Raw genomic sequence first — 23,555 nt, 5'->3', positions numbered from 1 at the left:
TAACTAGAAGCACAAGCATTTCGCTACACTCGCATTAACATCTGCTAACCATGTGTATGTGACCAATAACATTTTATTTTTTGGGGTTTTGATTTGGACAGTTGGAAATTGGATTTGAATATTGAAACAATGTTGCAAATCTTAGAGAGACAGATAGTAAGGTTTATACAAATCTCTGCTGTTAAAAACTAAATGTTAGTCTAATCGTATTGTGAGATATTGTCTAGATGATTTTTATAGTGGAGATCAAGTTCACAGCATTGACCGACACTGATGCCTTTTGGACATCTTAGATGTCTTTTTTGGTGCCATCTGGACAGGTCTTGATTTCCTTATCCACGGATGTTGGTTTTTGGTCCAAATCTGAACTAATCATAGGGTTCTGTGTTCGGTTCAGATTTTGTCCGGTCTGGGCCAGTCTTGATTTGGCCCAAACATAGAGGTCTATTAATGATGTATTTTCAACTTTCAATCAGAACCGAAAATGAACCTGATTTCAACATCTGGAGAATACTATTTTCACCTTTCATAAATTGACTTCAACGACTGGAAAAATACGTATTTTAGACGTCTTTTTAACGTAATTTTGCTTACTGGGACTATTCTCGTAAAGGGCGGAAAAGTAGTTCTCTCGTCTAGGGCGTCTAGAGTGGCCAGTACACTACAGTCATATGTGCACTTTCACTTTCCAAAAGTAATTTGAAGTGGCCTTCCGTGCTGGCGGGAGATCTATTTTTTTTCTCGAAAATAACAATAACAACATGTTGTAGGCCTACAGCTGAAAACTTTTTGATTACGTCCATCGTCCAAACTGGAATGTAGACTATTTTCGTCTCGAATGCTTTTGCGCGTCTATCGTCTGAATGAATCTATCCACCCTGGGCCTGTATTGAAATGTAAATAGCCTACAATCATACTTTAATTTCTGAATCAATATGTGCAACCCAATATGAACCGGTTCGTTAATTATTAAACTGTTAATAATATTCAGTCATCTGGTAAATATTGAATTTTTTTTTTCAACAAAGAAAACTGAATTGAAGAGGTGGACTGCATTTGCGATCGGCGCCAATGGACCCGTTGGATTTTTTGACAGATAAGCAGTTACTGCAGTATTTCCGCTGTAGTAGAACAGAAATGTCGTGCATGGAGCAACCACACACCTTTCTTAACCAGCTCAGAGACCACCACTTCATTCCAGAGAAAATGCACACGGTGAGTAGTAGAGACCGCAACATTTCTATAGACATATCCGCCTGCCCACTCAAAGGTTCAATTTAATCCCATCTGTCACAATACCGAAAAACAATTTTTGTAAACCGACTTCTGTAAGCTAAAAAACAAATAAATAGTTGAAATGTTTAGATATTTTGTTTAATGTTTAAGGGTCGAGTTTACATATGTTCCTTCATTTTCAATACATTTACTTTAAAGGGGTCATTATGCATTTTACGTAATTTATTGGCAGCTCGGTGGCAAGTAAAATTATGTATTTAATATTAAAGTACACCTACTGTAATATAAATACAGTATCATAGCAAGTACTGTGTAATGACACAGTACATTACCTTAAAATCGACTGTATTAGGTCTATACTGTAAAAAAAAGTAAATGCTACCATCATTGAAATGAATGAATGATTGGATGAATGAATTACATTTATTGAGGTGAGAGTTTATATTTCACAGTATTTTACTGTAATTACAATAGATTGGATCAAGATTTGACAAAATATTTAGGAAGAGGTCATCATCTGAGGAAGTCTGTGAAGGAAGAAACCAAATTGAAAGTGACAATGTCTGAAAAACAGATTTTCACCAAGTCAAATACATGTATTGTGTTAGAGGTATCATGATACTTGTATCTAAACCAAAGTAGATCATTACAAGATTGTTCTATACAGCACATTAGTTGGGGTCTCTGTAAGCTTCAATATGAGTTCCTAAACCTAGCATAAAAGTGTATCCTTGTAGCTGTGTGGGCTAATATATAAATGTTTGCCTTTTGGTAAATTGAGCCAATGGCCATGGGGTAAATTGAGCCAATTGAAGTGTTTCCTTCCCAGGCTTAATGCAAGGCATTATTGCTGGGATGTGAGTCAACAACAGGGCCTGGCCTATGTTAAAAGTGTTGTAAAAAAGTGTTTGTTAGGTATTAACTCACATTAACGCAGCACCGGGATTAAAAACTATAATTGAATATGTACAGCGGGATCTGTTAGCAGAAAACAAAAGGTAAACAAATATTAACAAAAGGTAAACAAAAGTTTGCTTAACATAACTTTTTTGTTGTTGGAGTTTTACAGCAAATTTCCTGCAATTCTACACATTTTGCCATGTGGTGGGGAGAGGTTTTTGCAGTTTTAAAAGCTAATTATGTGACACGGGCTAATTGAGTGACTGTCAGTGAGTGACATAAAGAGGAAATCTGCTGATGCACAACCAAGTTTCAGAATTGCATCTTGTGTGCTATTCTACTATTCTAACTCTCAACAGTAAGTTGAGACCCCGACCGAGTCCCCCCCCCCCAAAAAAAAAAAATATTATATTGGTTTAAATAAAAAAAACATATCTACACCTGCATATCTCAGCACAAATACCCATATGAACCAGGTTTACACCTGTGGCCATGTCCCAATACTCTGATAAACCCGGGACCCTTGTGACTATTCAGCAAAACTCACATAAGGTATACCATTGTGTAAGAGACACTAAACAAACATTTCATACCTCTGTGTCCGCATACATTTGGAGTCGGAAGTTTACTTACACCGTAGCCAAATACATTTAAACTCAGTTTTTCACAATTCCTAACATTTAATCCAAGTAAATAATTCCCTGTCTTAGGTCAGTTAGGATCACCACTTTATTTTAAGAATGTGACATGTCAGAATAATAGTAGAGAGAATGATTTAGTTCAGGTTTTATTTCTTTCATCACATTCCCAGTGGGTCACTATTTGCACTTTTCACACCAAAGTACGTTCATCTCTAGGAGACAGAACACGTCTCCTTCCTGTGCGGTATGGCGTGGTCCCATGGTGTTTATACTTGCGTATTATTGTTTGTACAGATGAACGTGGTACCTTCAGGCGTTTGGAAATTGCTCCCAAGGATGAACCAGACCCTGAACCAGAGGTCTAAAATGTTTTCTGAGGTCTGAGGTCTCAGCTGATTTCTCTGATTTATTTTTCCCATGATGTCAAGCAAAGAGGCATTGAGTTTGAAGGTAGGCCTTAAAATACATCCACAGGTACACCTCCAATTGACTCAAATTATGTCAATTAGCCTACCAGAAGCTTCTAAAGCCATGACATAATTGTCTGGAATATTCCAAGTGGTTTAAATGCACAGTCAACTTAGTGAATGTAAACTTCTGACCCACTGGAATTGTGATACAGTGAATTATAAGTGAAATAATCTGTCTGTAAACAATTGTTGGAAAAATTACTTGTGTCATGCACAAAGTAGATGTCCTAACCAACTTGCCAAAACTATAGTTTGTTAACAAGACATTTGTGGAGTGGTTGAAAAACAAGTATTAATGGCTTCAACCTAAGTGTATGTAATCTTATTCCTTCTTCAACTGTATGTAGCTACGGCCCTACTATGCAGGGGTAGACCTGCTTTACAGTTTATGAGTAATCAGGCTTAGTTGACAAATTGGTGTTATAACACTGTACTATGGGTTTATCTATGAAATGATACGTGTATACAGGTCAATAGTCACATGAGTAAGATAAGCAAATAACAGGGTTGGGGTGTGCAGAGAATAGCTGCATATACAGGTACCTGAAAAAAATAAAGGAAACATAAAATAAGAGTTCTGGCTGCTCTGTTATTATGTGCATTTTCCTGGCATGGTTTTGGTTTACTCAGTACCTTAGAGGGCAAGGTGAACACGAATAAATACACAGCCATTCTGAGTGATCGATCACCTTCAATCTATGATGAATCATTCCTCACCTGATGAGAGTGGTCTCTTCCAGGATGACAATGCCCCTATCCACAGGGCAAAAGTGGTCACTGAATGGTTTGATGAGCATGAAAACCATATGCCATGGCCGTCTCAGGCACCAGATCTCAAGATTCTTGAGCGGTGCCTGAGACAGTGTTTTCCACCAGCATCAACAAAACACCAAATGATGGAATATCTTGTGGAAGAATGGTGTCACATCCCTCCAATAGATTTCCATACACTTGTAAAAATGTATGCCAAGGCGCACTGAAGCAACAGGGATGAGGTGTATTGGAAAAGGAACTGGGGTCTATGATTAGTAAATATGATTAGTAAATATTGGGATATAGTAAATATTGGGATATTACTATGACTAGGATATTGGTGTTCCGGTACTTGATTGTATCAATATTAGGGTGTTGGCATGTGGGTGTTAGGGTTAGGGCATAGGGTTAACGGGGCTGGGGTGTGTGAGTAATTGGGTTTAGGTGTGTGGGTAAGTGGGCTGCAGTACAATGCCAAGCGTCACGTCTGGAGGAAATCTGGCCCCATCCCTACAGTGAAGCATGGTGGTGGCAGCATCATTCTGTGGGGATGTTTTTCAGCAGCAGGGACATGGAGACTAGTCTGGATTGAGGGAAAGAGGAAAGGAGTGCTCAGGACCTCAGACTGGGGCAAAGGTTCACCTTCCAACAGGACAACGACCCTAAGCACACAGCCAAGACAACGCAGGAGTGGCTTCAGGACAAGTTTCTGAATGCCCTTGAGTGGCCAAGCCAGAGCCCGGACTTAAACCTGATCAAATGTCTCTGGAGAGACCTGAAAATAGCCGTGCAACCACGCTCCCCGTCCAACCTGACAGGGCTTGAGTGGATCTGCAGAAAAGAATGAGAGAAACTCTGCAAATACATGTGTGTTAAGCTTGTAGCGTCATACCCAAGAAGACTCGAGGCTGTAATCGCTGCCAAAGGTGCTTCAACAAAGTACTGAGTAAGACTCTGAATATTTATGTAAATGTGATATTACATTTTTTTATGTCTAAAAAATGTCTAAAAACTGTTTTTGCTTTGTCATTATGGGGTATTGTGTGTAGATTGATGAGGGGAAAACAACAATTTAATACATTTTAGAATAAGGCTGTAACGTAACAAAAGTCAAGGCGTCTGAATACTTTCCGAATGCACTGTATATAGATATTGCAGTTTAGGAATAGTGGTAAATGTGTTTTAATTTTATTATCGTCAGAGCACTGCATGTTCCTATCAGTCACAATTGTGACTGAGATTAAAACATACTTTTTTACATCTTTTTCAATATAAAATATAAAAGAAATATGGATTACATGTCAGGGTTCCTAATGGCATAAAATTTGCATAGTGGCATGTCTGGGCGGAAATAGCAGCAATAAACTAAATCCCACTAAGCACAGACCAATGCTGACGTCTTTTTAAAATTCTTGTTCGGATTTAATTTTCTTTTTTTCTTTTTTTGGTGTGGTCCAGAGCGGCCTTTATTCCAACATCCACGGGCGTAGATGTTTGGACCAAATCTTAACCAATCATAGACGTCTATGTTTGGTTCAGATTTGGTCCTGTCACGACCGGTCTTGATTTAGCCCAAACATAGACATGGATGATTGGTTCATATTTGGTCCGGACAATATTTGGTCCAAACATGAATGTATATAATTGGTTCAGATTTTGTACAGGAGAGTACAGTACAATACAGTAGAGTACAGTGCAATACAGTAGAGCACAGTACGGTAAATAAAATAAGTATAGTTCAGTACATTAGAGTACAGCATAGTAGAGTATAGTTCAGTATAATGTACTGTATTGTTTAATAATTTACTCTACTGAACTAAACTGTACTGTACTACTCTACTGATTTAAACTCTACTGTACACCTTACTGTACTGTAGTACTCTACCGAATAAAACCCTGATCCAACCTTGTAACAAAACAAATTGTAGAATACAGAATTCTTTGGTAAAATTCTTCCCCCTATTTTGAAAGTTCCTGGAAGAACCTTTTGGGTTACCACACCAGCGGAACTTGCCGGTTGAAAAAGGTTCCTTGAGGAACTGCTCTGGAAAGGGTCATCGAGGGTCTTTGAGGAACCCCTGTGTAAAGGTCAATGATGTGTATAAACCCTGGATGACTGAAAGTGGTTACTGTATTGAAGCCACCGTGCAGCCATCTTGGTACTCTTCCATTGTAAAAAATACATACATTTTTGACGAGTTTATTGCATACTTTAAAATTATAAAATGTGAGCTTAACATAAGATAAATATTTGTAACAATTCCTTAAACTATTTGGTTTTTGAATATTAATGTTACTGTCTCCACTACAACAAGAAATATTTAAATACATTTATTCCTGAAATACTGTATTACTGTATAGTAATTCCATTCATTCCTCTGCAGGACTGCTGTAAATCTCTCTCGGAGAAGGTGACTTTTATCAATATATTCGGGTCTATTTACGCTCAAATTCGAAAGTGCTAATTAGCATCAAAGTAGACATCCTGCAAGACTACAAATCCCTGCAAGCTCCTGCACATCATTTCTAGCTGACACCTTTGCTGGTATTGTGTCAATTTTAAACTTGCACAATACATTTCACAGAATTGTCCATTTAAAGAAATTTAGATCATGTATTCATGACTACATTTAGCTAACATTAGATAGTTAATCCAGAGATTCTAACCGTTGCCTCGATTCAGAAGTCTCGTCCAGATCATCATGGCATTTGTGGTTCTTTATGATAACCTCATTAGCAGCTAAATAGCGTTTCATTTTTTGGGGGGTAAATACAGGCGAAACACAGCCCTTAATTAGTGTTTAAAAAAAACAATGGGAAAAATTAAAATTAGAAAAACGATTGTAACCATTTCCCGGCTTGACTGCTAGAGGCTCCTTGAGGATCACCAGCGTTCATTGGGTCAACACTAATTCTAGGAGTGTCCTGTGTACACTAAGACCATTCACTGTCCTATTACTAGCTGGGTACAAACAATATAAATAACAGGTCTTTGAATGTTATTGTAAGAGTGGACTTTGGAGTTGATGATCATTGATTAGTAATGCCTGACGTGTGTCCATGAATTTCTGTCTGTAAAAAGGAACTGATTGGGATGGCAGTTGCATCTAGAGAATCAAATCTACCTCTCTACTCCAGCCACAAATTGTTAACCCCCACAAATTGGACCATGGTGTTGTATTTGACCCCTCCTGCAGAAGCTGATTCGGTGTAAGAGTAAGGAGGTGAGGGAGAAGGGTGTGTACCAGGTGTTGGACTGGGTGGAGGCAGAGAGGCCCAACAGCATCAAGGTGTTCTGGAAATGTGTGTTCAGGGACCACCTCCTGCTGCAGTACCCCACGTTACGCCTGCTCCGAAACCGCCTGCTGGACGGTCAGTTCTGGAGCCTTCACTCTTATTGTTGTATTATTATGGTATTATTATGGCATTTGTATGGATAGGTTAATATCTATATATAATTATAACTCCTAGTAGAGTATACATGTAGTCACAATGGTGGATACTTTGAAGTTGAGGTTCAAAGCCCTGTCTAATTTGAAATAATAATAATTTTTTATTAGGTGTACACCAATTAGGTTGCATGCTTTACAAAATGTTGACACCAATCCCTTGTAGGGTCGTTCACATTCTATGAGAATCTGCCAGAGAAGGTGGAGAAGGAAGAGGGGGAGGAGGATAAGAAGAAGAAGAAGGGTTCAGCGGAAGGAGAAGATGAGGAAGAGAAGACAAGAAGGAAAAAGAAGAACCAGAAAAAGAGAAGTGAGAGTGTGGAGGAGCAGCCCAGCACGTCCACACAGTCCAACCCCAGTCAGAAGAGGAAAGTTCAGAGGCCGACCTACTGTGAGTCTCAGGCTTCATGTTCCCTGGGGGAAAGAGGAGGACTTGAGTAGGGAAGTCTAAAGTACCTCTAACTTCAAACAGACATTTTCTTGAGTAAATATTGACTCCTGAATTCATAGCGTAGGTAGTAGGTTTGTTTTTTAAGGGGGGTGAATATATTTTTCAAGTCACATCTTAATGACTGTCCCCACCGTGTCCCCATGCAGCATCTCCATTCAGTAAGAATGAGAAAGCTGACATCTGGACCTGGCCCATCTACAAGACCCAGCTCCCAGTCACCTGTGGGGACAAAGAAGGCACGCTCAACAGGGACAAGCTGGCCAAAGGTAAGTCATAACAAGGACTTTAAATGATGTGTTTATGTGTAATGCTGGATGTGTTTTGGCCGAATATCCGTGCCTGAGACCAAGTGGCAATCTGCAGTTGCTACATACATTTTTGGATTTATACATTTATGATATGTACCCATTAATTCTTGAAAAATATAACTTGTAAGTACCCCATCAGAACAAAATGCTGTATACGCTTGTTTAACTCCAATGTTTGTAAACAAAGTAAATGTAAACACACACTCTATACCCTCAAAACATGGTTAAAACTAGAATGTTAACAGCATGGATGGTCAGTCCTTGCCTCCATAGCTCTTTTTTTCCACCACCATCCCTGAGCTTGTAACGAAACAGTGGTGTGGAATGGTTTGTTATTGTTCAAATTGCTGGTTGCCCCTTTAAAAACTCCTCAAAACCAGGGCCCGTATCCACAAACATCTCAGAAAAGGTCCTAGGAATTTTTTACGACAGTTTTAAAACAAACAAAAAACTCAGGTTTCAATCACAGTCAGGCACATGTGTATTACGGTCTATTTGACTTTGCATGGTCTTAATTTGTGGTAGTGTGTATGATGTCTGACTTCCTCATTGGTTTGTCTCAGGGGAGAGGTGCATTGTGGTTCAGATTTGCTGGTTGATGTCTTACTTCCTCATTGATTTGTCTCAGGGGAGAGGTGCATTGTGGTTCAGATTTGCTGGTTGATGTCTGACTTCCTCATTGGTTTGTCCCAGGGGAGAGGAGAATTGTGGTCCGGGGTTGCTGGTTGACGTCTGACTTACTCATTGTTTTGTTTCAGGGAAGACATGCATTGTGGTCCAGGGTCGATGGTTCACCCCAAGTGGCTTTCAGGAGTTTGGGGGGAAGAAGAGCAGTAAGAACTGGAAGTGCAGTATCCGCTGTAGAGGCACCACTCTGGGAAAACTGATCCAGGTACAGCATATATTTTGATTTAATTTATTTGACCATTTAAAAACACAATTCAACCAGACGTGATAACACAGAAAGGTTGAACAGCTTGGTCACTTTTCATACTCTAATCAGGCCTATGTCATTTGGACAATGTTGCCATACATTACACTCTGTGATATATATAAAAAGGTATGTTTCATATACAATTTCATATAGAGGAGACTGCCGTTGGTTGTCACACATTTTACTCTTCTCAGCACCAGTATATCTTACAACACTCTTCATATTAGGAGGAACTCCAAGGTCTTGGGTTGAAATGGGGGCTGACCCTTTTTATCTTCATATCTAATTAAAAAATGGAGTCACTGTAAGACCTTTAAACAGGTTAACATTCACAAGGCTGCAGGGCCAGACAGATTACCAGGATGCGCACTCAGAGCATGCACTGACCAGCTGGCAAGTGTCTTCACTAACATTTTCAACCTCTCCCTGACCCGTCATCCATAGATGACGCAATCTCTATTGCACTCCACACTGCTCTTTCCCACTTGGACAAAAGGAACACCTACTTGAGAATGCTATTCACTGACTACAGCTCAGAGTTCAACACCATAGTACCCTCGAAGCTCATCACTAAGCTAAGTGCCCTGGGACTGAACACCTCCCTCTGCAACTGGATGTTGGACTTCCTGACGGACGCACCCAGGTGGTGAGGGTAGGCAACAACACATCTGCCACGCTGACCCTCAAGACCAGGGCACGTCAGGGGTGTGTGCTTAGTCCCCTCCTGTACTCCCTGTTTACCTACGACTGAGTGGCCACGCGCGACTTCAACGCCATCATTAAGTTTGCCGACGACACGACTGTAGTAGGCCTGATCACCGACGACGTTGAGAACCTAAAGGGAGGTCAGAGACCTGACAGTGTAGTGCTAGGACAACAACCTCCCCTTCAACGTCAGCAACACAAAATAACTGATCGTGGACTACAGGAAACGGAGGGCCGAGCACACCCCCATTCACATCGACAGGGCGGTAGTGGAGCCGGTCCTGAGCTTCAAGTTCCTCGGTGTCCACATCACTAAGGATCTATCATGGTCCATCTATCATGGTCCTTCCCCCTGAGGAAAGGCTGAAAAGATTGGGCATGGGCCCTCAGATCCTCAAAAAGTTATACAGCTGCACCATTGAGAGCATCTTGACTGGCTGCATCATCACTTGGTATGACAACTGCTTGACATCCAACAGCAAGGCGCTACAGGGGGTAGTGTGTATGTTCCAGTACATCACCGGGGCCAAGCTCTCTGCCGTCCAGGACCTCTATACCAGGTAGTGTCAGAGGAAGGCCCAAAAAATGTCAAAGACTCCAGCCACCCAAGTCATAGACTGTTCATTCTGCTACTGCACGGTAAGCGGTACCAATGTACCAAGTCTGGAACCAATAGGACCCTGAACAGCATCTACCCCCAAGCCATAATACTTATAAACAAGACTGCTAAATAGCTAATGAAATGGCAACCCAGACTACCTGCATTGACCCTTTTTTGCAATAACTCTCTTGCACTGATTCTATGCACAGAACCTGGACTCTACGCACACATTCACACATACTTACACTGACTCCCCAGCACATACATAAAAACACACACTACATACACCCACTTGGAATTAATATTTTCCCGAGAATCTACCAAGTCTCAATACCAGGAATAATTAATAATTATCCAGAGTCTCTGGAAATGTCCATAACAACTGGAAGTGCCCATTTTGCCCAACCAAGATATGGTCACGATGCCAGGGTTCTCCCCAAATAAGAGGGGCGCTGCACCACTATGTAAAGATTTCAGAGCAAAGAAAACTGCTATTTAGTAATGTTAGAATGAACTTATAATTATTTTTTCATTATATATATTTTTTCTCTCCAATTTCGTGACATTCAATTGGTAGTTACCATCTTGTCCCATAGCTGCAATTCCCGCACTGACTCTGGAGAGGTGAAGGTTGAGAGCCAGGCGTCCTCCAAAACACAACCCGCCAAGCCACACTGCTTCTTGACATACTGCTCGCTTAACCCGGAAGCCAGACCCACCAATGTGTTGGAGGAAACACCATACCTGGCCAAACCCAGCTGGGCCAATTGTGTGCCTTCTTATGGGTCTCCCGGTCATGCAGCCGGCTGCGACAAAACCCAGGTTTGAACCCGGATCTGTAGTGATGCCGTGATAGAAGGATCGTTGATCTCCAATGACATTGTTGTTATTTGCAAAACAGAACGTTATCATGTTCCTCAATTAATTCAGCGCATTTCAGCAGTAGGCTATCTCGACACAGCGCGCTTTCAGGACGCACAGAGCACAACCCGACTATAGCGTTGTGAAATCACACAAACTGCAGTCAAATGAGAATTCCAATGACCGAAGTTGCTAAACAAATGTCAGAATATTTTAGAAAATTCTAGTTGATGATTATAAAGATACCAGATCAGCTCATGAATAATGGGGAAGTGAATAGTGCAAATAGTTTAAATATCAAGGCATCTTTAATATCCATATCTACTCTCGTATCGTTTGTTGATCACACATTCTCTACCGAAGCTCTCATATGGGCAGCTAGAACGAGACAGCGCAGAGAAGCTGGGGAAATATTACAGCGGTAGGTATTTTGATATGCGTAGGCTAGAGACGTGCTTTCACAATGCAACCTATATATTACAGAATAAAGTTAGGATTTATCATGCGTGACATGAGTCAGGATTTGGGGTTTCAGTGGGATTGGGACTGGATAGGAAAGTAGCCTAGGCTCTAGGACAGGAGAAGATAGCCTTTTCCCTCATGCCTCTCTGAATTGTTAACAGACTTCATGTCTGTGACAGAGACGCATATGTAGTGAATTGTGCATAGACCTATCAAATTTGTGACTGTCTGAAGAGTCACAATGACAGCTCAAAGAGGCACACTTTCTTTTATAGGCTATACAGTAGGGGTTAGACCCTGTAGGGTTTATTAACTGCATTCAGGTCCCGTGTGCAGTCCGGCAATGTCAATTATGTGTGTGCTTTGAATTCATGTCAATCCCTGACACCCACACACATAACATGCATACTAACACCACTCACACACACACACACACTTTCACACTCACCACATATGCTGCTGCTACTGTTAATTATCTACCCTGTTGCCTAGTCGCGATACCCCTACCTACAGTGCGTAGCTACCTCAATTACCTCGTTATCTTTAACTCTGCATTGTTAGAAAAGGACCCATAAGTAAGCATTTCACTGTTAGTCTAACCCTGTTAGCGTGACAAATAACATGTTCTTTTATTTTAGAAGCCTTCAAACACACTCTGTCCACCTGTGACAACCAGCCCCATCGTGGGGTTGGATGTCACAATGCTTGCTTGTTGCTTATTGCTTTTGTAACAAGAAGTGAAGCAATGTAGCAAACAGATTCTTAGAAATAGCCTTTCTTTGATCAAACAATATTCCTAAAAAAATGTATGCCTTAAGAATAACATGACATTTTTAGCAAATGTGTGTCTATTTGTGGGTTTGAACACACGTGTCTGTGTGTGTCGGTGTGTGACAGGAAAAATGTGTGTGTGAGAGAGAGGCAATGAAGTGACCTCTTTATAGCAGCAGTGCTACTCTATGCAGAGTTTGTTCCAGGTAAATGTTGTAAATCTTCAGCCATTCCTACATTTGCGACCAAAAACAAGCTACATTTACGTCATTTAACTGATGCTCTAATCCAGAGAGTGATTTACAGGAGCAATTAGGGTTAAGTGGCTTGCTCAAGGGGACATCAAAAAGGGCTCTTAACCACTAGGCTATCTATCTCTTCGCAGCAAAATCTGATTGCAAGAATTTTGTAAAATAATCAAATGGAAAAACTGAAACGTTTTAACCCAGTGTTGTTTTGTGTATCAGTTCATAAACCACGTACCATGGAATCGGCAACATCGAAAATCTCTTCCTAACTATTTTGCGACCTACCTGGCGCAGCTTTAAATTTTTTGGTCCTTAAATTAAACTGGTATACATTTTTTAAATCGCAATTTTCTTTAACAAATGTTGGTCTTTAATGTAGGGCCGAGAGACAAGTTCCTTACCTTCTTCCCCTTCCACTTTTGTGATAATGTGGCAATCAGTTGGTTGTAATTTTGGATATAGCAGACATTTCCATATCATTAACAAAGATTATATATATTTTTTTTTAAATCAATTAGTATATTTGAGTTTAACCATACTATTTGTTCTAATATTTGTTCTGTCTTTTCTGATGCATAAAACTGAAATTGCAACCAGCTTTCTATAGCCTGTTTTAAAAATAGTGATATATATATTATTTTCAAATAACCTAAAGTGAGAAGTTGTAATCTCAATAAAGGGAAAAGGGCAATTTTTTTTACACGAGGTGAGCCATTTTTACTAATCTGCTGGAAAACCAGTTCGGATTTCAGTTCAACTTTTGTATGACTGAAGCTTTTAGTCAAGGCTTTAAGGCTTTAATATTTAATCATGTCCACCCTCCGAATTCATATTCATTATATAAATTGGCCTGTTTAATTTTGCTCATATAATACTTTTTTTTAAAGTCGTTTGGTGTAGGCAGGACCACAAGTAAATAGGTCAACTGGATGACTCAATTTTAAATGCAGGTTAACTCGTGGCTTGACCTAAAGACTCCAAAATAGGTTTGAAATATAGCTCTCCCTTTCCTCTTTTCAACAAACGTACGTTCATGGATACTCCCATAATTCAAACATTTACAAAGAAAATATCACGCATATTTTTTTACTTGTACTTATAAAAAACATACATTCTCCTCACCTTAATGTTTTGTCATGCGGACATGAATTGACCAGGTGGATGCGTTATTTTGAAGAATTCACGCAGCTCCATTTCGGTTGGTAGTAATTAGCACTGTGACAACCAACCCGTGAGACAACCAACCCCGGTCTCCCCTACTCTTACCACAGCATATCGGTTTATCATTACATATACCAGAAAATTGGGCCAGACAGAGCAACGAACTATAGCTACATTATAACCTTTTTGTTTTTCTGTAAAGAAACTAACTCTACAGGTATTTCACTGATATGCCATTCAGTCACTCAACACTAAAAAGCAATGTCTGTCCCCCTTTCTCTCCCCCTTCATTTCACCATCCCACCCACCTCAGGAAGGTCATTTAACTTCACCAGACTTTAAAAGAAGAAAGAGTGCACAGGTAGGAGACCAAACTTTCAATATACCACATCCTCTGGATTAACAGCCAAACTACAAATGCTCTCAAATGCTTAGTACATCCACATCATACTGTATATCTCGATAACAGTTCACCCACATCACTCTATGTAAAAAATACTTTGTAATAACTGAATAACTGTTCGGAGGTCCCTTACGAATTAATAAAACGGTAACACAGCATGGTAATTCAGCTTCTGTAAGTACAACCTCTTACCATACTGGGCATAGAAACATGTGGAACCATTGAAAATGCATAGAAAGTGCTGCATCGTCATAGCATCTGAATACATGTTGTTTATAAATGTTAGTCATAAATCAGTTTTATTGCAACATCTGAACTTGACAACAGCTTATCCGTTGATATTCTGATGTTTATACGGGCATGAATATATATTTCTTGTGCGTGATCATACTTTGACCAATGATCATTTTGTTTGTCCATGTTCTTACCATATTGGATAAAGAAGAGTCTATTATGTGACTGATATATGTAAAACTGGTCTGTCCCTTTTCTCATATCTAGGCCAAGAGAGCACTGTTTCTCTCTAACCAATCAGCAGGCTCAATCACAGGTATGTACAACAATCACAACTCAATGGAATCTTTCTGAATCCTTTAGACATGACTATCTGGTAAAGGGGATGGTGTTGTCTCTAACTTTGTGTTTTTGTTTGTTATAAGGTTTTGTGACGCAGGCCTGACCTTTCACACATATAATAAACCATCTTTCCCTAAACCTCTTTGTTTATCTTTACTTCAGAATCTGAGGAGAATGACGATGATGAGGAGGAAGAGGAGGAGGAAGAAGCTGAGCAGGAAAAAGAGGAAGTCTTCAAAGTCACCTGTGGAGCCATCAATGGAATGCTACATAAGGATCGGTTTGTATCAGGTACAATTTTATTCTCAGAAGGTTTAATAAACAACATTCTATAGCTATTGCCATGTCTTTGAAACTATTGAAGGTACTGGAGACACTTTTACATGTTGGCAACCCTCTTTCTCTGGCTGCACCTCAAATACTGACCCCACATAGTGCTTTTATCAAGCAGAAAACCCATTTCAGCAGATCCACAAGGTCTGCCATGAGAGGTGACTATATAGTTCCCTTAAGGAAAAGCACCTTCAGTCAGACTGCTTTCACTGTGAGAGCTTCCCATGTCTGGAACTCACTGCCTTCAGACACACGTAACTGTGCAACACTCAACCTGTCTGTAGTTTGTGAGGTGTGTAGATATTGTTTGTTAATTTTCTGTCTTTTGTTTGGTTGCTTATTGTGTTATTGCTCTTTTTGTCTGCATACTAAGTGTTAGTTGTCATGTGTTGCTCTCTGCTCTGTATGTGCTCATTGTCTGTACTGCCCAGGGACTACGGTCAAAAGTTTGCCTACTGGCTAAAACCTGCACTTGTACTGAAAATGTCCCTGCAAAAATAAACGTAACAAAGTGAAGTAAATTACACAATTTTTGCTATTATCTATAATACACTACAAGTTATTTTACCATAGCCCCATGTCACTCTGGTCAGCTGTAATGTGCCATATTGGATTTATACTAGGGTTATGATTGGGTTTCATTTGAGCTTGTCCTTCTTCTCTGTTTCCACACAGGGTCGCGTGGAAAGAGCATCCGTACGGAGCTGCGCTGGATGACCCCGGTGGAGTTTGTGAAGGGGGAGTCAGCTCTGGAAGATCCCTCCTGGAAGAAAGACATCCAGTGGGAGGGGAAACCACTCAGCGTCCTCATCGAGGTGCAGACGGAAAGATAACAGAGATAGAGGAAGGGAGATGAGAGAAAAAATAGTGTTTGACACTTACCAACCTACTGTACAAGGAATGGCTTAAGATAGTCTGCAAGGTCTTTAAGGACCTGCGATGAAAACATTTCCCTTCTTAAAAAAACGTTTTACTAGTTCTATTACTGTCTTTGTTTGTTTCTCATTTCCAGAGTAAGATCTTGGTCATCCACTCTCTCCTGTGTAAGTGCAAGCTGTGCAGCTCCACGGCCAAAGACAGGGTAAGTTTTCCCCTCGATCCTCAGGAACATGGTGGCACCCACTTACCAATCAGCCAATCACATTGGTTAAACGAATGCTTCAGTTGTAATAATGAAATTCCAAGATGTTACTTAACATCACTGTATAGGGAATGAATGAATGACATGTTCATGTCAAATCATCAGTCGGCAACCCATCCCTTACGGGATTAATTGACACATAAACAAGCATTACAATGATTCACAGTGATAATTCTTCTGGTGTCCTGCGCAGTGAGCACCGCATGAATAATGAAAAATAAATCAGTACATAATAAGTAGATAAGGTTTTTCAAGCAATAATAATAATAATAATAACCCTATACCAGTAAAAATAATAAAAAATAAATACAGAAAAATTCAACAGAAGGTGTTTCAACCTGATCTTGCATAAAGACAAGATTCAAGTGTGAGATCAGAGAGATCAGAGAGAAGACTGTGAGACAGCCCTACAGACAATCTATACACATATGTGCACTTTGCTATATAGGAGCTAAATACTTTTAGAATGTAATTATAGGTTGCCCTTTTTCTTTTATTCCAGGCTTTATTAAAAAAATCAGCAAACAGAAATACACAATGTACAAAAAAACATTTCAGTTTCTCCTCATCACTCAGCCACATATTGGCAGGGTAAATCTGGCGGGCTTTTTGGAATAAAGAAAAATGTATATATCGCGGTAGGAAGTGCAATAGATGCACAAATGAATGTTATTCTCTATTTCTTCGAGGTCACAATAGTTACATCGTTTTTCCTCATCCATTTTACCATTATCCCGACCTGTTTCAATACGCAGGGGAAATATCCCTGGTCTTACACATGGCGATCTCTTGCTTTTAGGTAGGTTGTACATAATATACTGTATCTCTCACACACAAATTCACACTTAATCAAATCAAAAGGTTCATGGGTTTATGAAACTTCTTAAGGCTAGGCGCCCCGCAAGCGGGATAACTTCCTGTGAAACTGCAATTCAAATAAATAATCATAAAAATTATGAATATTAAACATTTAGGAACATACAAGTGTCTTATATCGTTTAAAAGTTTAAATTCTTGTTAATTTAACTGCACTGTCCGATTTACAATAGGCTTTTTTCCTCCAGCACAGGTTTCATAAATTCACAAATAGCGATTAAATATTCACTTACTTTTTGAAAATCTTCCTCTGATTTGTGATCCAAAGGATCCCAGCTACAACATGTAGTGTCGCTTTGTTAGATAAAATCCTTCTTTATATCCCAAAAAGTCTGTTTAGTTGGAGCCATCGATTTGAGTAATCCACTCGTTCAACATGCAGAGAAAGGAATCCAAAAAGCTACCTCTAAACTTTGTTAAAACAAGTCAAAATACATTTCTATACAATCCTCAGATACCCTAAAATGTAATTAAACTATAATATTTCAAACGGAAAGAAGTATGTTTAATAGGAAAATGATATTGGCAGGTGCGCGTCCTCTTTGTCACATGCTAATTTCCAACTCTTGAGTCCCTGTATCAAAACTCATAATTCTTCCTCGTTTGGGAAGAAACAAGCCTGAAGCGTTGAACAAAGACTACTGATGTCCAGTGGAAGCCATAGGAATTGCATACTGGAAGCTAGATTTAAAAAGAATCCCTATATGTTCTAGCATGGGCTCTCAAAAAATAAATATGGTTGGTTTTTCTTTGGTTTTCTCCTACCATATCTTGTGTGTTATAGTCTCCTACATTAGTTTAAAATTTCTACAAACGTCAGACTGTTTTCTTTCCAATGGTACCAATTACATGCATATCCTGGCTTCAGGGCCTGAGCAGCAGGCAGTATATTTTGGGCCTGTCAGTCAGGCGGAAAAAGACCCTAGCCTGTATCTCCCCCACCCATTTATTTTCATATTGTGTTATCAGTTGTTTATAGTGACTATATCTCCCTTAATTTGGTCTTCGTACAAATGTTAAAAGTCAGACTGCTGGAAAAGGTCCAACATTTTGGTTGCCCAGGCTCCTCCTGATAAGAGATCCCATTGAAAAACATTCCCAGCAAGTCTATTCCAAAGTCTCACCATGCACGCCTTCCATCTCACTTCCCCTGGGTTCCCAGTCCAGTTATAACCAGCATAGGCGCAAACTTGTGGACACCTAAATAATAAGTACTGCTTTGAGATACCTCTTAGCATCTCACACTCCTGCTGAATAGTACACAACAGGGCACAGATGTCTGAAAGTTTGGAATATGTGGCATAACCAATATCTTTGAGTGTTTTTGTTTTTCCTATAAATCCCCCAACAGCTCTACATGCTGAGTCAGCCAGGGCAGATGTGCTGTATTGAAAGGTCTTATGTTCATCAAAACAAAGACCCAAATATTTATAGTTGCTAGTAAACTCAAGAATGTCTTCACCACCACAAAATTGAAAACCAATTGACTGGACGTAATAACATTTTCCGCAGGTTTTGTTCAGTTTCTGCCATAAAAATATATCAGCATTTCATCATCATATCCTACTCCAGTATTTAACTGTTTCGTTTATTTTGCCAAATCATTCATAAACATAGCAAACAGAGTTGGTGATAAGGCATGTCCTTGTTTTACACCCGAGGGTGTGGGAAACCAATCTGTACGATATTCGTTAACACACAAACAGGCAGTTGGTGCTTGATTGTTAACCATTTCCTTCTCACCTTCCTCTCTTCTCTGTCTTGGCAGCATGATCAGGATAACGATGATGACTGCTTCATCTGTAGAAGCCAGGGCAACTTGATATGCTGTGATGAGTGTCCTCGCTCCTTCCATCAGAGATGTCATCTTCCGAATGTGGATGGCGCCATGATGGGGTGAGAACAGTTGAGGGTTGATGAGAGACAGTGTGAGAGAAAGAGATTGATATAAGAGAGGTCTGTTTGTTCTGTAGGTAAACGTAGCTGTCAGCTTATTTGTGCACTATTGAAATGTTTGTGTGCGTGTGTGTGTGTAATCACAGGGATGATTGTCCATGGATCTGTACATTCTGTGTACTGAGGGCCAGTCAGTCGTGGCGCTACCCCAAACAAATTACCTACCAGGAAGCCTTAACCCGCCAAATCTCGGACAACCTACTGGTGAGGAGCCTGAATTAATGACTTCTACCATTGGGCCAATTGCCTCAAATTGCCTGTCCATTATAATCATCATTATATACTTCGCATGAAATAATTATTCAGAATTAAATGTAAGCAATCCTTGACCAGTCACATAATGGTGTGTTTACTCTGACAGGAATGCCAGTACCTCCTGCTGTGTCTATACCATGCGGACGAGGACCACATCTTTGTGGCAGATCCTTGCATCCACGCAAGTTTGCTTGGATCTCTCTCTCTCTCATACATACATACATACACCCAATTAGTTGTTGGTGTAACTGAGTCAGTTTGTTGGCCTCCTTGCTCAAACACCCTTTTTCAATTTTTCTATGGGATTAAGGTCAGGGCTTTGTGATGGCCACTCCAATATCTTGTTGTCCTTAAACCATTTTGCCACAACTTTGGAAGTATGCTTGGGGTTATTGTCCATTTGGAAGACACATTTGCAACCAAGCTTTATCTTCCTGACTGATGTCTTGAGATGTTGCTTCAATATATCCACATAATTTTCCTACCTCATGAAGCCATCTATTTTGTGAAGTGCACCAGTCCCTCCTGCAGCAAAGCACCCCCCACAACATGATCCTGCCACCCCGTGCTTCATGGTTGGGATGTTGTTCTTCGGCTTGCAAGCCTCCCCCTTTTTTCTCCAAACACAACGATGGTCATTATGGTCAAATAGTTATATTTTTGTTTCATCAGGCCAGAGGACATTTCTCCAAAATGTACGATCTTTGTCCCCATGTGCAGTTGCAAACCGTAGTCTGTCTTTTTTATGGCGGTTTTGGAGCAGTGGATTCTTCCTTGCTGAGCGGCTTTTCAGGTTATGTCGATATAGGACTTGTTTTACTGTGGATATAGATACTTTTGTACCTGTTTCCTCCAGCATCTTCACAAGGTCCTTTGCTGATGTTCTGGGATAGATTTGCACTTTTCGCACCAAAGTACGTTCATCTCAAGGAGACAGAACGCGTCTCCTTGCTGAGAGTTATTACGGCTACCCCTGGTGTTTATACTTGTGTACTATTACTTGTACAGATGAACGTGGTACCTTCAGGCATTTGGAAATTTGCTCCCAAGGATGAACCAGTCTTGTGGAGGGCTACAAAAACAAAATCTGATTTATTTTGATTTTCCCATGATGTCAAGCAAAGAGGCACTGATTTTGAAGCTAGGCCTTGAAATACATCCACAGGTACACCTCCAATTGACTCAAATGATGTCAATTAGCCTATCAGAAGCTTCTAAAGCCATGACATAATTATCTGGAATTTTCCAAGCTGTTTAAATGCACAGTCAACTTAGTGTATGTAAACCTCTGACCCACTGGAATTGTGATACAATGAATTATAAGTGAAATAATCTGTCTGTAAACAATTGTTGGAAAAATTACTTGTGTCATGCACAAAGTAGATGTCCTAACCGACTTTCCAAAACTATAGTTTGTTAACAAGAAATTTGTGGAGTGGTTGAAAAACGAGTATTAATGACTCCATCCTAAGTGTATGCAAACTTCCGACTTCAACTGTATGTTCAATTGCCAGGTGGGAAACTACACCAGTGTGATAAAGACCCCTATATGGCTGGACAGGGTTGTGGAGAAGCTGCAGCAGAATCTCTACCAGTCAGTGCAACACTTTGTGTCTGATGTGTTGCTTATCTTCACCAACTGTGCCACATTTAACAGGGTAAGACTGCACTACTGCAGTATCCAATGTGAAGACTTGAGGCAACATTTTTTTAAACAAATCTTGGAATTGCGCTAATGCATGTATAACATTTTAACAATGTCTTTGTTTAATCCATAACAAATATGAATTAGGCTAAATGAGTTGTGTTTATTGCATTTCTAGTTTATTATGTTTTCTAAAGAAATGTGTCTGTCTTTTTTTAATGAAGGATAATGCAGAGTTCCGTGTGATGGGCGAAAGATTGAAGGATCTATTTGAGAGAGAGTTCAAGAGTACATTCAGTATCCAGCTTCAGCATCCAACTGCATCCAACAGCCAGTAGAGCCTTCATCAAGTCTGTACTGTTATCTCACTATGAGACAACAGGGAATATTCACCATGCCCTGGTCTTTCTATACAGCCTTCATACAGACTTGCATGTACATTATTATCCATCTAGTCCTTTCATGAATTTCTTTCATTCGTTCTAGCAGTCAAAATGGACCTCTGACAGTCTCTATGGGGTGCCTCAGGGTTCAATTCAAGGTCCGACTCTCTTCTCTGTATACATCAATGATTTTGCTCTGGCTGCTGGTTATTCTCTGAACCACCTCTACGCAGACGACACCATTCTCTATACTTCTGGCCCCTCTTTGGACACTGTGTTAACTAACCTCCAGACGAACTTCAATGCCATATAACTCTCCTTCTGTGGCCTCCAACTGCTCCTAAATGCAACTAAAACTAAATGCATGCTCTTCAACCGATCGCTGCCCGCCCATCCAGCATCACTACTCTGGACGGTTCTGACCTAGAATATATGGACAACTACAAATACCTAGGTGTCTGGTTAGGCTGTAAACTCTCCTTTCAGACTCACATTAAACATCTCCAACACAAAATTAAATCTAGAATCGGCTTCCTATTTCGCAGCAAAGCATCCTTCACTCATGCTGGCAAACATACCCTCGTAAAACTGACCATCCTACCGATCCTCGACTTAGGCGATGTCATTTACAAAATAGCCTCCAACACTCTACTCAACAATTTGGATGCAGTCTATCACAGTGCCATGATTGAAGGATCTATTTGAGAGAGAGTTCAAGAGTACATTCAGTATCCAGCTTCAGCATCCAACTGCATCCAACAGCCAGTAGAGCCTTCATCAAGTCTGTACTGTTATCTCACTATGAGACAACAGGGAATATTCACCATGCCCTGGTCTTTCTATACAGCCTTCATACAGACATGCATGTACATTATTATCCATCTAGTCCTTTCATGAATTTCTTTCATTCGTTCTAGCAGTCAAAATGGGTGTGTGATGATAATTGAAATAGAATGATGGTGATAACATTGCATTTCACACAGTAAATGTTGCTTTGCTAACTTATCATGCAAGAGCCTTAGAATTCCTCACCTTCCAGGTTCTTACTTTTGATTAGGCCTCACTAGATTCATGTCCAGGGATTCTGTCAAAAATGAACTCAGGAATTATGAAAACATTGTACAACATAGGTCTACTTGTTTGACTGTAGCCTACCAGAATGTGGTTCTGTTGAGGAGAATGTCATCAGACAGAGCAGCAGCCCCCTCTTCAGGGCAGTTAGGTCAGCGTCTGCTTTGGGTCTCTGCCCTCATTCAGGGCCTCTTCACGCTGGTAACGTCACCACAATTGCCAGCAGCAAATCTCTGCCCAGAGCTGCGCAGCAGCGTTGCGCAAACATGCTTGGTAAAGAATGCTGACATTTCTCTTCAGCTTGTTGTAAAGTCACAGATCCGAGAATGCAAATACTGCAATAGTGGCTTATTTTGGTCTTGTAGACACAATTTCTTTATGTCTAATTGAAAGACGAAAACTTTTTCCTTTTAATGATGGAGAGAAATAGTCATCCTCTTTAGACGTGGTCAAGCGATTCCATAACCAAGACAGTGCGCATGGTAGAAGCGGTAATGTGATTCGACGACGAACTACAGTCAGGTCAAGACCCTGGTGAGGACTACGAGCACGCAGAGACGGTTTCTGACAGTTTGTGCAGAAATTCTTTAGTTGTGCAAACCCACAGTTTCATCAGCTGTCCGGGTGGCTTGTCTCAGACCATCCCGCAGGTGAAGAAGCCAGATGTAGAGGTGCTTAGCTGGTGTCGTTACACGTGGTTTGCGGTTGTGAGGTCGGTTGGACTTACTACCAAATTTTCTGGAATGAAAATCTACTTACTGTAGAGAAATTCGCATTCAATTCTCTGGCAACAGCTCTGGTGGACATTCCTGCAGTCAGTGTGCCAAAGCACGCTCCCTGAAAACTTGAGACATCTGTGGCATTGTGTTGTGTGACAAAACTGCACATTTTAGAGTGGCCTTGTATTGTTCCTAGGACAAGGTCCACCTGTGTAATGATCATACTGTTTAATCAGCTTCTTGATA

General features: G+C 40.3%; 1 protein-coding gene across 3 annotated transcripts; it reads left to right on the top strand.

The window, feature by feature from the left end:
- The first annotated feature begins 601 nt into the window (after nt 1-601).
- On the top strand, nt 602-22,322 carry LOC110538000 (nuclear body protein SP140). Of its 3 annotated transcripts, XM_036938068.1 has the most exons (17): nt 602-896; nt 1,029-1,215; nt 3,072-3,227; nt 7,198-7,372; nt 7,616-7,840; nt 8,047-8,166; nt 8,967-9,100; nt 14,265-14,312; nt 14,856-14,904; nt 15,093-15,221; nt 15,939-16,078; nt 16,276-16,344; nt 19,049-19,176; nt 19,323-19,440; nt 19,598-19,672; nt 21,006-21,149; nt 21,361-21,508. In XM_036938068.1, the coding sequence occupies exons 3-17, from the start codon at nt 3,195-3,197 to the stop codon at nt 21,472-21,474; spliced, it is 1,701 nt and encodes a 566-aa protein (XP_036793963.1). In that variant the 5' UTR covers nt 602-896; nt 1,029-1,215; nt 3,072-3,194; the 3' UTR covers nt 21,475-21,508. The 3 variants fall into 3 exon arrangements, with proteins under 3 accessions (XP_036793963.1, XP_021480184.2, XP_021480183.2); XM_021624509.2 differs by lacking the exon at nt 3,072-3,227; XM_021624508.2 differs by lacking the exon at nt 3,072-3,227 and adding an exon at nt 22,214-22,322 and having other exon boundaries at nt 629-1,215; nt 21,361-21,399.
- The last annotated feature ends 1,233 nt before the right edge of the window (nt 22,323-23,555 follow it).

This window comes from Oncorhynchus mykiss, chromosome 12 (assembly GCF_013265735.2).
Source record: "Oncorhynchus mykiss isolate Arlee chromosome 12, USDA_OmykA_1.1, whole genome shotgun sequence".
NCBI lineage: Eukaryota > Metazoa > Chordata > Actinopteri > Salmoniformes > Salmonidae > Oncorhynchus > Oncorhynchus mykiss.
The sequence above is the reverse complement of the archived record's forward strand: the minus strand, read 5'-3'. Positions and strand labels throughout refer to the sequence as shown.

What these genes read in the sequence shown, in the direction of transcription:
- LOC110538000 (XM_021624508.2), top strand. Translation starts at nt 1,072, where the DNA reads ATGGACCCGTTGGATTTTTTGACAGATAAGCAGTTACTGCAGTATTTC. An exon ending in CAGGGACAAGCTGGCCAAAG is followed by an intron (nt 8,167 to 8,966) that starts GTAAGTCATAAC and finishes GTTTTGTTTCAG; the next exon opens with GGAAGACATGCATTGTGGTC. An exon ending in AAATCTCGGACAACCTACTG is followed by an intron (nt 19,441 to 19,597) that starts GTGAGGAGCCTG and finishes TTACTCTGACAG; the next exon opens with GAATGCCAGTACCTCCTGCT.